Source organism: Rhinolophus hipposideros (assembly GCF_964194185.1).
Source record: "Rhinolophus hipposideros genome assembly, chromosome: 20".
In the NCBI taxonomy this organism is placed as follows: domain Eukaryota; kingdom Metazoa; phylum Chordata; class Mammalia; order Chiroptera; family Rhinolophidae; genus Rhinolophus; species Rhinolophus hipposideros.
Window position 1 is genome coordinate 49486237 of NC_138066.1, and position 11485 is coordinate 49497721.

At 55.5% G+C, this 11485-nt stretch overlaps 2 protein-coding genes across 3 annotated transcripts in view; one reads left to right on the forward strand and one right to left on the reverse strand.

Annotated features, from left to right (window-relative positions):
• The window catches only part of UBE2O (ubiquitin conjugating enzyme E2 O), a 47521-nt gene extending 46428 nt beyond the window's left edge, over nt 1-1093 (reverse strand). For both annotated transcript variants that reach the window (XM_081030006.1, XM_081030005.1), the window contains exon 1: nt 617-1093. In XM_081030006.1, coding sequence (XP_080886132.1) covers nt 617-1033 — 417 coding nt within the window. In that variant the 5' untranslated portion in view covers nt 1034-1093. The remainder of the gene's footprint in view (nt 1-616) is intronic.
• Nucleotides 1094-9549: 8456 nt separating this feature from the next.
• Nucleotides 9550-10846, forward strand: AANAT (aralkylamine N-acetyltransferase; the record flags this gene model as incomplete). Its single annotated transcript, XM_081028524.1, has 3 exons — nt 9550-9712; nt 10014-10168; nt 10544-10846. 3 exons carry the CDS (start codon nt 9550-9552, stop codon nt 10844-10846), a joined length of 621 nt encoding a protein of 206 aa, XP_080884650.1.
• Nucleotides 10847-11485: the final 639 nt, after the last annotated feature.

Sequence of the window (11485 nt, forward strand, 5' to 3'; positions counted from 1 at the left end):
ACATCCCCCTGCCCCCGTACTATTAATATCAAGGCTTTGATCGTTAGTGATTTCACTCATAAAGTTTCCCGCAGCAATGAACATGAGACCAGGTAAAACAAAAAGGGGCTGCGTTTCTGCACCCATAACAACGCCTTCTGCAATCTAGCGAACTTCTGGGGTTTTTGTGTCGGCGGCGGAGACGTTCACCTCTATGTTTTGGGATGCCCACAGCCCTCCCTGCACCGACCCGCCAAGGCCCTCCTTTCGGGGAGCACAATGCAGTATGCGGCTCCTCGGGGGTCAGCACAACGCCGCACTGGTGTAATAATGCCCCGCGTGCCTCCGAGCCCCCCACGGGAGCGGGTCCGCGTGCATAACCTGGAGGCCCACACCACACCACACCACAGGAGGGCTTGGGAGTCCCTTCGTGTGGGGACGCCTGGGGCCCGGTGGCCCAGGGCTGGTGCAATGACTTTGCACCGGAGCGTGGCCTGGGCTGAGGCTCGTCCTCCCACCTCGGCCCACTGCAGTTGCACCATTCCCGGCAGCGCCGCGCACGCCTCCCCGCCCCGCCCAGGGCTCTCGTAGGCACCGGCCCCTCCGTCAGCCCCCGGCCCCGGCCGGCCCGCCGCACCTTGGTCTCCTTCACGTGCTGCTTGACGCCCTCCGGGTACCACTGGACGCGCACGTAGCCGCGGCGCAGCGGGCTGGCCCGGCCCTCCTCGTGGCCCGCGCCCCCCGCCTCCGAGCAGCCCGAGCTCCCGCGGCCCTCCTCCTCGCCCTCCGAGTCCGAGTCCTCGCCGTGGATGAGGCGCACCAGCCCGAAGTGCACGGAGCCGCGGTAACGGCCCGACACCAGGTCGTGAGAGAACAGGAGGCGCTGGGAGCCGGCTTCGGGGCCGGAGTCCGAGGACGGCCCGGAGGCCGAGTCTGGGGCGGGCGCCGGGGCCGGGGCGGGGGCTGCGTCCAGGACCGGGGCCGCCTCCGGGACCGCGGCCGGGGCCTGGGCGGGAGCCGGAGCTGCCGTTGAGGACGTTGCGGGATCCGCCATAACTGCTCTGCGCGAGTCTCTCGGGCGGCGGCGGCAGTGGCAGCGGCGGCCAGGGCTCGGGGAGGCGGGGCCAGCCGGCGCTGGGGGCGGGGCCACGGCGTGCTGACGTGCCCCTACGTGCCGCCGTCGTCAGGGAACTGAGATGCGGTTGCTAGGAGCTGCCGCCTCGTCGCTAGGGGCCGCTGGAGATGCTGCCGTGGTGGGGGGATATTAAAGGATGGACTCCACGAGGGAGGGGTGGGGCCTGGGGGGGGGATAAAAGTAAAGGGGGCGGGACGGGGTGGGGACCGAGGTAGAGGAAGTGGAGAGTTCACCGAGGAAAATGGGAGTGGCCGACGTGGGGCGGAGGATGGTCCCGAGACTGTCAACAACATTTAACGAGCTCCCCTGGCGTCTGTTGCCTAAGTCCTAGGCACTGGGAGGGACACAGAAAGGGCAAGACACACAGTCCTTGTCCTCTCGGTGTGTACAGCCTAGTTGGAGAGACAAAACACATACACATTAAATTGCTAAAAAGCGACTCCAATTCAGCTTGTAAGCAAGGCTGTAATAGGTATTGTCCAGTGTATCTAAGTATATTGTATTAGGAAATTCAGGCAAAGCTTGGAAGATCATGACCCCTTAGGGATCCGTCAAGGGGTTGATAAAGGAGGCTCAGAGAATGATCAGAAAGATCAGCAGGTATTAGCGGCCCCTCCAGTTTGCCTTTAAACCCATTTAGATGAGTTCAAAGCTCCATGAGGCTGGATGTACATGGCAAGAGGTAAGATAGACAGACAGTTAAGAGTGGGAGCCATGGATTCCAATTTTTGGCACTGCCACTTACTAATCTTATAAAGGTACACAAGTGATAAACTTCGTTTCAACTTAATGTTCTCATCTGTAATATAGGGGTGATAATAGCACTACTTGTCTCATCAGGTGTTTGGGAGAGTTAAATGAAATACAACAGTGCCTGGCATGCAGTTCTCTCAATAAAGCTTAACCATTATTATAATATTTCAACCCACCCCCACTCCTGCCTAGACTAAAATTCTAGATTGGCGGGACTATTATGGTCTGCTCTATATTGCCATTTTAAAATATAAAAAGTAATTATACTAATTCAGTGCCTAAGGTCACAAGGTAGTAATTGGCAGGTCCAAATTGGAACCCCGATTTCCTGACCCCAAATGCAGGGACTTTTCTAGTTGCTGTGTCCGCCGGAGGATGGAGGTATGCAAATAGGCTAAAGGGGCAGGGCAATGCAGGTCCTAAATCTTTGATGTCAAAAACCCAAGTGAGTTTTGCATTCTATTGCAGCTTATGCCTGTGCTTGTTATAAAAAGAATGCCCTTTCCTCCCTAATAGTTGGGTCAAATTGATGCTCCAGGAAGATGTGCCATGTTTATTCTGCAGCTTCTTGTAATAATGTCTAATAATAGCCTCCGTTTATTGAGCTGCAACTTAATGCCAGCTACCACACTAAGTGCTTTACATAGATTACCTGCCTGCGAGGGAGGAAGTATGAGCCGTCCCTTCTGTGAAGCATCATGCCACGCTGTGCTGTCCCCCACCCCAACAGGAACCTGCTAGGCTGTAGGTAAGAGTCCTTGATTTCAAATGCCAATCTCTTCCCTACTAAACACCTTTTGAGCACGTACGTGGCTTATGTCATATTTATGTGTGTAACCCTGGTACCTAGTTCAGTGCCTGCCACAGTGTTGGTGCTCAATAATGTACCATATTGGTGGGTGTCAAAGGCCTGAGATTCCTGTTCCCCCATTTGGTCAGTTTCTCATCCCCTCCCCCATATACCCACAGAGCTGCCCATGCTATCTCTAAGCCCTTTCTGTTGCCCCGAGTTTGAACTTCATCTGAGCCCTTTCGGAGAGAGAGGCTCAGTACCTCACTCCCCACCTCATGGTGTCCTTCAGTAGCTCCTTCAGATCTGAGGTACTCCGGGCATGGTTTGAGGCTTGACTTCCAGACCCCAAGCCCCCAGCCACAGTCTCTGCACACCCAGGCTGGAGAGTAGAGCCCGGATGGGAGGATCTGCTTAGTTTTTGTTTTTGTAATTGTTGGATGAAAAGAAAAAAAAAACCGCACTACTTCATTCCCCAATGGAGAAAACCCTTCCTATTATGGCCCCAACACCCAGCCATTCTTGGGGACCAGAGATACTCCTTAGGAGAATTTGCTTATTTACAAACATGCCTGCCAGAAACTGAGCCAGCCTGGCCACTCCCCTTGTTAAGGAAGTGGTGGGGTTCGGGAGGCAGCAGAGCTGGCAGCAAAGTGAACTGATCTCAGAGAAGCAGGCCCTGTCTTGTCCGTATCTTAACCAGCCACTGGGCCACCTCTCCAGACCCACGAAGTGTGCACACTGCCCCCTAGGGGAGCCCCAGCCTGCTTGGCCTCTCCAGGCCTCCCTGTATGAACAAATCCGCATGGACCCAGAGAACTCCTCCCACCCTGGAGCTGGTGTTTGGGGTTCTAGGGTGCCTTCAGCTCTTGGGGGCTTTGGCTGCAAAGGAGGGGTGGGAGGGGAGCTACCCTGGGGAGCCCTCCCATACCCTCAGTGTCTGGCTGGGGAAATGCCTCTGCCTGAGGTTCCAGCTGTGGGTTGCCCGAGCTGTGGGCTTTTGGAGATAAAGGGGCAATCCTTGCTCCTGGAGCCTCCCCCTCCTTGCCTTGATGCCCTAAGACTTGCCCAAGGTGACCTTGCATTACAGCCAGGATCAGGACGGGCCAGCCCGTGGCCATTCTCACTCCTGACTGAGGAATGGTTGCAATCCACTAGGGAAAACACTTTGTGCTGGGGGCAACAGGAAAAGGTTGAGCAATAAGAGATAAGCAATAAGGTCGGCTTAATATCTCAATATGCTTCAGTGGCTCTCATGGTCCACCAGAGAGTGACACACGTGGCCCTTCATGAATTGATTCCCTCTACCCATCTTCCACCGCAACACATATGCCCCATACTCTGACCTCAGCTGCTTACTTAAGGATCCCAACTCTTTGGTGCCTTTGTGCCTTTTCACTTATTTGCCATCTGCTTGGAACTTTTTATTCTTCTGCTGCTTTCCCCTAAAGATCTCTTGTTCACCTTACAAGAGCTGGCGTGGGTGGGCCTTCTTAGCTATCAAGTCTTCCAAGTGCCCCACTTTCCCCTTTTACCTGGTAATACCTGCATGGTCGTGTCTCTTACTCTCTACACAACCATTTTTGTACTCCTGTCTCTCGCATGGGACTGTGAACTTTGAGGACAGGGACTGTGTCTTCTTCATCTTTGTATCTCAGCAGCCAACACAGGTCTGACTCACAGTAGGTGCTCAAGAGATTCTTGTTGAATGATTGAGCAAAACAAGCTCAACACTCCCAGTGGCCCTCAGGGCATCAAGTGTCTGGGGCACCTCCATCTTTCCTCAAGTCCCCAGCCCTCCAATTTTTTAGATATGGAAACACACCCTATATGTGCACACTCACCTCACACATCCACTCACACTCATCTCACACACACACACACACACACACACACACACACACACAGACACTGTTGCTCTCTCCTTAGTCTTCAGCCCCTAACTATATGTGCCTCTTGAGCACTGAAGTGTGCCTGGTCTGAATTGACACGTGCTATAAGTGTAAAATACACCCTGAATTTTGAAGACTCTGTGCAAAACCAAGAAAACAAAAGAAATATCTCATTAATAATTTTATATTGATTACTTGTTGCAATGGCAATATTATATATGTATCTATTAGGTTAAATAAAACATATTACTAAAGTCAAGTTCACCTGTTTCTTTCAGCTTTTTTTCATGTGGCTACTAGAAAATTGAAAAATCCCACACGGGCTCTCATGATCTTTCTTTCTACTGGACAGAGGGCTCCAGTTGCTCAGGGAGCCATAGGTCCCTTCTTTCTCCAGGAGGTGGCGATCCCTGCTTGCCTTTGACACCTCCGTTCCAGAAAGGTCTGGAAGGTTCCTGAGGAAATGCCTGTGTACTATGGCAGATACTGAACCCCAAATAAGGAAGGGCCCCACGCAGCCCTGCAGCAAACCGGCCTATCTGTACAAAGGAGGCTCCAAAAAAAAACCCCACAGGAAGTCAAGAAGCTAAGAGCCATCCTCCTCAACAGAAGAGTCGTTTGGTTGCTAGACTCCTACTCTGTGGGTGGCACAATGCCACACTTTCAATGTGGGCTCTGTTTTCCAGGGGTTTACAAGCCTTTTGGGAAGATGGGCATGCGGTGGATGGTGAGGTGCCTGACCCAAGGCCACCTTCAGGACTGAGGGTCTCCTTCTCCCAGCTGATGGGCGTTGGCTGCCAAGGCTCACAGCTGCGTCCCTCTGCAAGGATTGCCCTTGGCTGAAAGAAGATGCCTCCCCCCTCCACTGATTGTTTGCAAGGGGAAACAAAGCCTGGCCGTCTTGCCTCCATTCAGGACATCTGGGCAGGGTCAGCCCAGCTTTATAGCTCCTCCTGGGATCAGCTGAAGCCTCTGCTACCACCTCCTCCTCACAGTTAAACTGCTGACCATGCTGCCTCACAGGTGTTGTCCTGAGAACACTCCCGATCCACGTCTCCCAGCAGATCTCAGAGTCTTACAGTTTATTTCTTGGGGAATCTGACCTGTCACAGTTGGTGCCAGGTGTGGTCTTAGGGAACAGACTCCAAATGCGATTCTGGGGCTGGATCACCTGTCTGCTAACGAGGACCCCCATCACTATGGGCAGGTGGAATCTTCTGGCCCCTGGCAGGCTGTAGTGGTGCAATTGTTAAAACGTGCATAGGCAATGAACTGTCATGGGATACCCGTGGGACAGGGAGTGGTGGTGAAAAGTCTCAGGTAGCCGAGAGGCTGGGGGAGCATTCGTAAGGACTGTGGAAGCCCATGGCCATTCTCGGGGTCAGTCACATTGGAGAAAGACAGTAAAAGGCTGTGGGTGATGAGTCACCAATCCAAGGCTCAGTATAAAAGCCAAAGGATCTCCTTGACAGCCATGTAAAGAAACTGAACACAGGGAAAAGGAGACGATCAGGTTCCAGAATTAATAAGAGTAGCAGGGCCCCAGAGGCTGACCTCTTGACCTTAGTGAGTCAGCTGTGCGAAGGAGGATCCTGATTGGGGAGAGTGGGATTCTGAGACATCTGAGACTATCTGGGTCGCTGCCCTCAAAAGTCTCGAAGGGCCAGGTTCTCCCTGAGCCTTCTGGACCCTTGCAGGTCTGGCCCCTCTGGTGTCTTAGAGGTTAGTGCTCTCCCTTTGCTCAAAGAAGGAGCTGCAGGTTTTCACCAATGGTGCCGCCAGCAGCTGGGTGAGTATGGAACTGGAACTGGAGGATGCTGGAGCAAGAGGAGCAGAACATAAAGCTGGATGGGCAGAGTGTATTGCAATGGGAGCACTTTTCCATGGTACAGGATTTATCACCCTGGCAAGGCCCCCAGAAGTTGGTGCTAACACACTGCTAGGGTGGCTCTCCGCAGGCAGCCTGGAAAAAGTGACCCAGAGCACTCATCCCCGAGCTGGCAGGACGGCTGATGGCTCGTAGCTGCGTTCTTCTGCAGGAATTACCCTCAGCTGAAGGAAGCTGGCTCGACCAAAGTCAAGGCAGGGCAAAAAGGCCTGTTGTTCAGATGAATTCGATTACAGCCCTGGTGGGAGGACACTTACAGCCCTGGTGGGAGGACCCCAGTGTCGGGAGGTGGCTGGCTGGTCTGAAATGCCCCAGCGGATTATCACTAGACAAAGCTGGGACCAGGGACGAATGCTGCTGCTCCTGATGTTGACATTTTGATGTTTCTCTACATTTCACCGCAGAGGGTATCCTTTATCTTTGTCCCCTCACCATCACCCTCTCTCAGTCGTGGTGTATTGTTATTTTCTTCCAGTTGACGTAGAGAGAGGCCCCACAATCACCCTCCGCCCTGGGGGCAGCCCTGGGAATGGGGTGGAGACAAGGTTATTTGTAGTCAAGGGACTTTGGAGGCGAGGGGGCATTTTAGATGAGTGACTATTTAAGCAAACTTCCAGTAGAACATACAGACACAAAAGAGCACGGAGTAGGCAGCCTGATGAATTTTCGTCTCCTCCATGTCACCAGCGTTCAATTTATGTTACATTTCCAGCCCCCGAAGCCCCCTTGGGCAGCCACTGTTCTGATTCTAACACGCAGATTAGAATGGAAGCCTTGGAGCCACAAGGTACTGCTCGTGTCCTGGCTTTTTTCACTACGGCGTTGGTGGGAGTCGTCCCTGGTGCTGTGTGTTGGAGCAGTTTGTTCACTCATCGCTGGGTGATCTCCCATTTTGGGTATATTCCATAGTCCCCTCTATGGTGGATGGACATTTGGGGTGTTTCCAGTTTGGGAACATTCTTGCTTCTTTAGTGGGATTGTGGGTCCCACAGTGTGTATGTGTCCAGCTTTTGTGGTCTTCCAAAGTGGTGATTCAAGTCTTCCAAAGTGGGGGTTAAGTAACTCAGGGAGATGAAAGGCGCGGGAAACAAGGTGGGTTACCAGGGTGGCCGGAGGGCGTGAATCTCTAAGGACCTCTTGCTGGTTTGAGTTGGGCTTTGTGACAGATGGACAAGCGATGATAGAAGATGTCATGGAGAGCGGGGAGCAGGAGGATTTGACTCCTACCTCTGGATTTGGGAATGCTCCAGAAAGAGGTACATTTGGGGAGCCAGACTTTGGTTACATATGTGATGGAGGAGGTAATTTACAAGGGTAGGGAGGACATGGAAGCTTTGTTCAGCGATCAAACCCTTTCAGTGGCTTGCCACTGTACACGGCAAGCCTCTCCTGCCCCTCCAAGCTTATCAATTCGACCTGCAGGTCCAAGAGCCAGATTTAGGCATTTCCATCCTTTGCTTGGGTAGACTCTGACTTGGAGACACTGTGTGATGACCAGCAGAACTGTGAAGATGTGAACTGGCCATTTGGGCAATCACTGGGTGGGCACAGTGTGTAATGGGGAGGTGGACCTGGGCTTGCCTCTCCTGCTTCACGGACTTGATGTCAGGCTCTGAGCAAGTTATTTAACCTCTCTGAGCCCTAGCTTTCTTCTGTATAAAATGGGGTGAATACTCACTGGGCCAGGCTGCCGTGTGGGTTAGGAGACTGTTACCTGCGGCTCCACACCAAGCAAGAGCTATAAACAGTAGCACTCTTGGGCTGCCAGAGCGGGAAGCACCCTTAGGGGAGCTTGCCCAGCTCCAGGGAACAGAGGGTGAATGCCTGTCCCCGTTGGGCCAGAGCGGGAATTAGCCCCGTGCTTTCCACCAAGCCCTGGAGCCTCGTCAGCCCTTGTAATCCCCTTCGCACCCAGTGTGCCACAGCACACAGGGACAGGCAAAGCCCTGCTGGTTTCATCCTGTCTGGTGTGATGTGGAGGTAGGGCGAGGGGTGGGGAGGGGTGGATTAGACATTTCTGAGAGCAGCAGTGCACCCAGCATCTCAGACTTTCCTGGTTCCTGCGCCTGTGGACGGCTCCCAGGGTAATTGGCTCTGTGGTGGGAATGTGGGGGCCTTTGCCCATAATCCTGGTAAGTGAGATCCCCTCCCCACTCTCCCAGCCTTCAGGAACCAGGAATACCTGCTTGGGGGAGAAAAGGTGGAAGAAGAAGGGTAACTTTGGAAGCCATGGGGCTTTTGAAGGGGGGATGGCCTCCTTTGAGAACTGCAAATCTGTAGGATGTCATGGGAGAAATAAACAGTGCCAAGGAACACAGCCGACGAGCCGGGGTAGATCAGGGGGGTCTCGTATGTCCTCCATGCCGGCTCCTCCCCATGCTCCCCAGACTCTTCCCCACACCCCTATATGCCCCCAACTTCCTCACCCCACCCTGTGTGTGCATGGCCTGGTCTGGGTAAATGTGAAGCTCCCTAAGGACCCACTTTGATTAAGGGGCTTTTTCTCAAGGGCGAGGGCTGAGGCTGCCTGAAAAGCTCCCAGTGACACCATCTTGCACCCAAAGGACCGGAAAGTCCCCCTCTGGGCAGGTGAGACAAGCCCCTCACCCACCCCGCAGTTACACAAGAAGTGATCAGTGGAGACTCCTGCTCCCTCCTCCCTTGGGCAGCACTGTTGGGGTGCCTCAGATCCACCCCTCCCACTCTCTCCCGGGGCTCCTCCGATGCATGGGAGGGCAGTGAGGTAGAATTGGGAGGTTTGGAGGGCGGCACCGCGGATATTTCTGGCTGAGCAGGAAAGGTGGGAAGAGAGCACCAATGTTGACAGTTCTCAAACACGCCCATCCGCTTTGGGGCTGGCCCCATCCCAGGTCCAGCTACAAAAGAGGCAAGACACACCATCACTCTGGCCTGCCCTTCTTGGGGAAGACCAGACCTCTGACCCTCACACCTCTCCAACAGGTGCTGGGGGGCCCTCCACTGTTGCAGAGTCCAGGGCACCCAAAGCTGGTGCCAGAGGGCCGTGGGCTCTCTTCCGGAGGCCTTCCAGCGGGCCTTCTCTCAGTGGGGCCTCCCCAAGCCGGGGCACCCGGACGTGGCAGCGGCAGCTGGGATGTCCACACAGAGCGTTCACTACCTGAGGCCCGTGGCCCTGCGCCTGCCACCTGGGATCCTAGAGACCCCAAGCTGCCAGCGGCGCCACACACTCCCCGCCAGCGAGTTTCGCTGCCTTACCCAAGAGGATGCTGCCAGCGTGTTTGAGATTGAGCGTGACGGTGAGCAGCCCCAGCAGAGCTGGGTCCGGGTGCCACGGTACTCTGCCACTTACCCTGCGAGGACAAGCCCCTTGCATCTCAGGTCCTTGTGGGCTGGGAACCTGGAGTATCAGGCCGTGTGTGTTTCTGTGTACGTGTGAGTTTAGGAATGTAGGGGGAACAACAGCCCCGAACCCCCTGCTTTCTGGTAGGGAAGGGTTGGGGGGTGGGAGACCCACCCCTGTCATCTGAGTAGATGCGTGGTGGGCTGTGGGCATCTCGCATGGTTACCAGAATCACCCACTTGTGTCTCCCGCTGCAGCCTTCATCTCTGTCTCGGGCATGTGCCCCCTGCATCTGGACGAGATCCGGAACTTCCTCACTCTGTGTCCAGAGCTGTCCCTGGGCTGGTTCCAGGAGGGCCGCCTGGTAGCCTTCATCATCGGCTCACTTTGGGACGAGGAGAGGCTCACTCAGGTGAGGGCAGGGCAGGCTGCAATGCCCAGCCCCCAGAAGGCCTCTGGCAGAGAGCCCACTGCCCGCTGGCCCCTGGCCGCTCTCACACAGCCAGCCAGACAAGGGGAGAGGTGCCAGAGGCTGGGATCGCTTCCTCCAGACCCGGAGAGATGAGCATTGCCTCTTCCAGGGCAAGAGAGCCCAGCCCTTTGGGGGTCTCAAAAGCCCTCATGAAGGGTCTGCCATGAGGCTGGGGTCTAACTCCCAATTCGGGGCCCTCCTTAGGTGGGAGGGGAACCCTAATTGGAGGCACTCAGGGGACACTTGGCCCAGGGTGGGGGTGGTGTGGCACACAGGTGTCAGCAGAGGTGACACCTGTCTCCCACTTGCCTCCAGGAGTCACTGACACTACACAGGCCCGGGGGCCACATCGTCCACCTGCACGTGCTCGCTGTGCACCGCACCTTCCGGCAGCAGGGCAGGGGTTCCAGCCTGCTGTGGCGTTACCTGTACCACCTGGGTGGCCAGCCGGCCGTGCACCGGGCTGTGCTCATGTGTGAGGACGCGCTGGTGCCCTTCTACGAGAGGTTCGGCTTCCACCGGGTGGGCCCATGCGCTGTTACTGTGGGCCCACTGGCCTTCACAGAGCTGCAGTGCTCCCTGCGGGGCCACGCTTCCATGAGCAGGAACAGCTGCTGAGCTGGCCGGCCACAGCAGTGCAGGTGTGGCTCCCGCCCAGCCCTGGGGTCCCCCGGTTGGTCTAAGCTGAGTGTGAATGGAGGATTCCCAAGCAGTGATGGTGAAGGCATGGGTGAAATAAAGAGGATTCTTCTCCCAACTGGAACACAAGCAGTATGTCCTCCAGTCTGTCCCCAAGGGGCCCTCTGGACCTCCCGTACTCCAAACTGTGCCTGTGCCTGAGATGAGGTTGGCAACAAGGAGGTGCCCTGTAGCCCTGCCTCAGCTCCCTCATCTCAGGAACCAGCGAGGGGGGGAGGGCCTCCGGGCAGGTCGGCACGAAGGGCTCAGTACCAGGGCAGTGTCCTTGTTCTCACAGAAGCAGCCCAGGGCTCAGGGCCCTTATTCTCCCCAGCTCCAGGGACAGCCCTTCCTGCCCTCAGCCCTGGAATAGGGGGGTAGCTGGGGGCAGGAAAGTGCAGGTGCCGCCCCAGCCCCAGGTACCGTGGGGTCCTCTGCCCATAGGAATGAAATGGTTGTGCCCATCGCCTCCTGGATGGCTCCCAGTGTGGGGAAAGGGGTTGGGGTGAGGTACAAGTGCAGTAAATGGAGTTGTCCAGGGCTGCCTGCCCCTTGGCCCAGCGAGCCCCCTCACTGCCA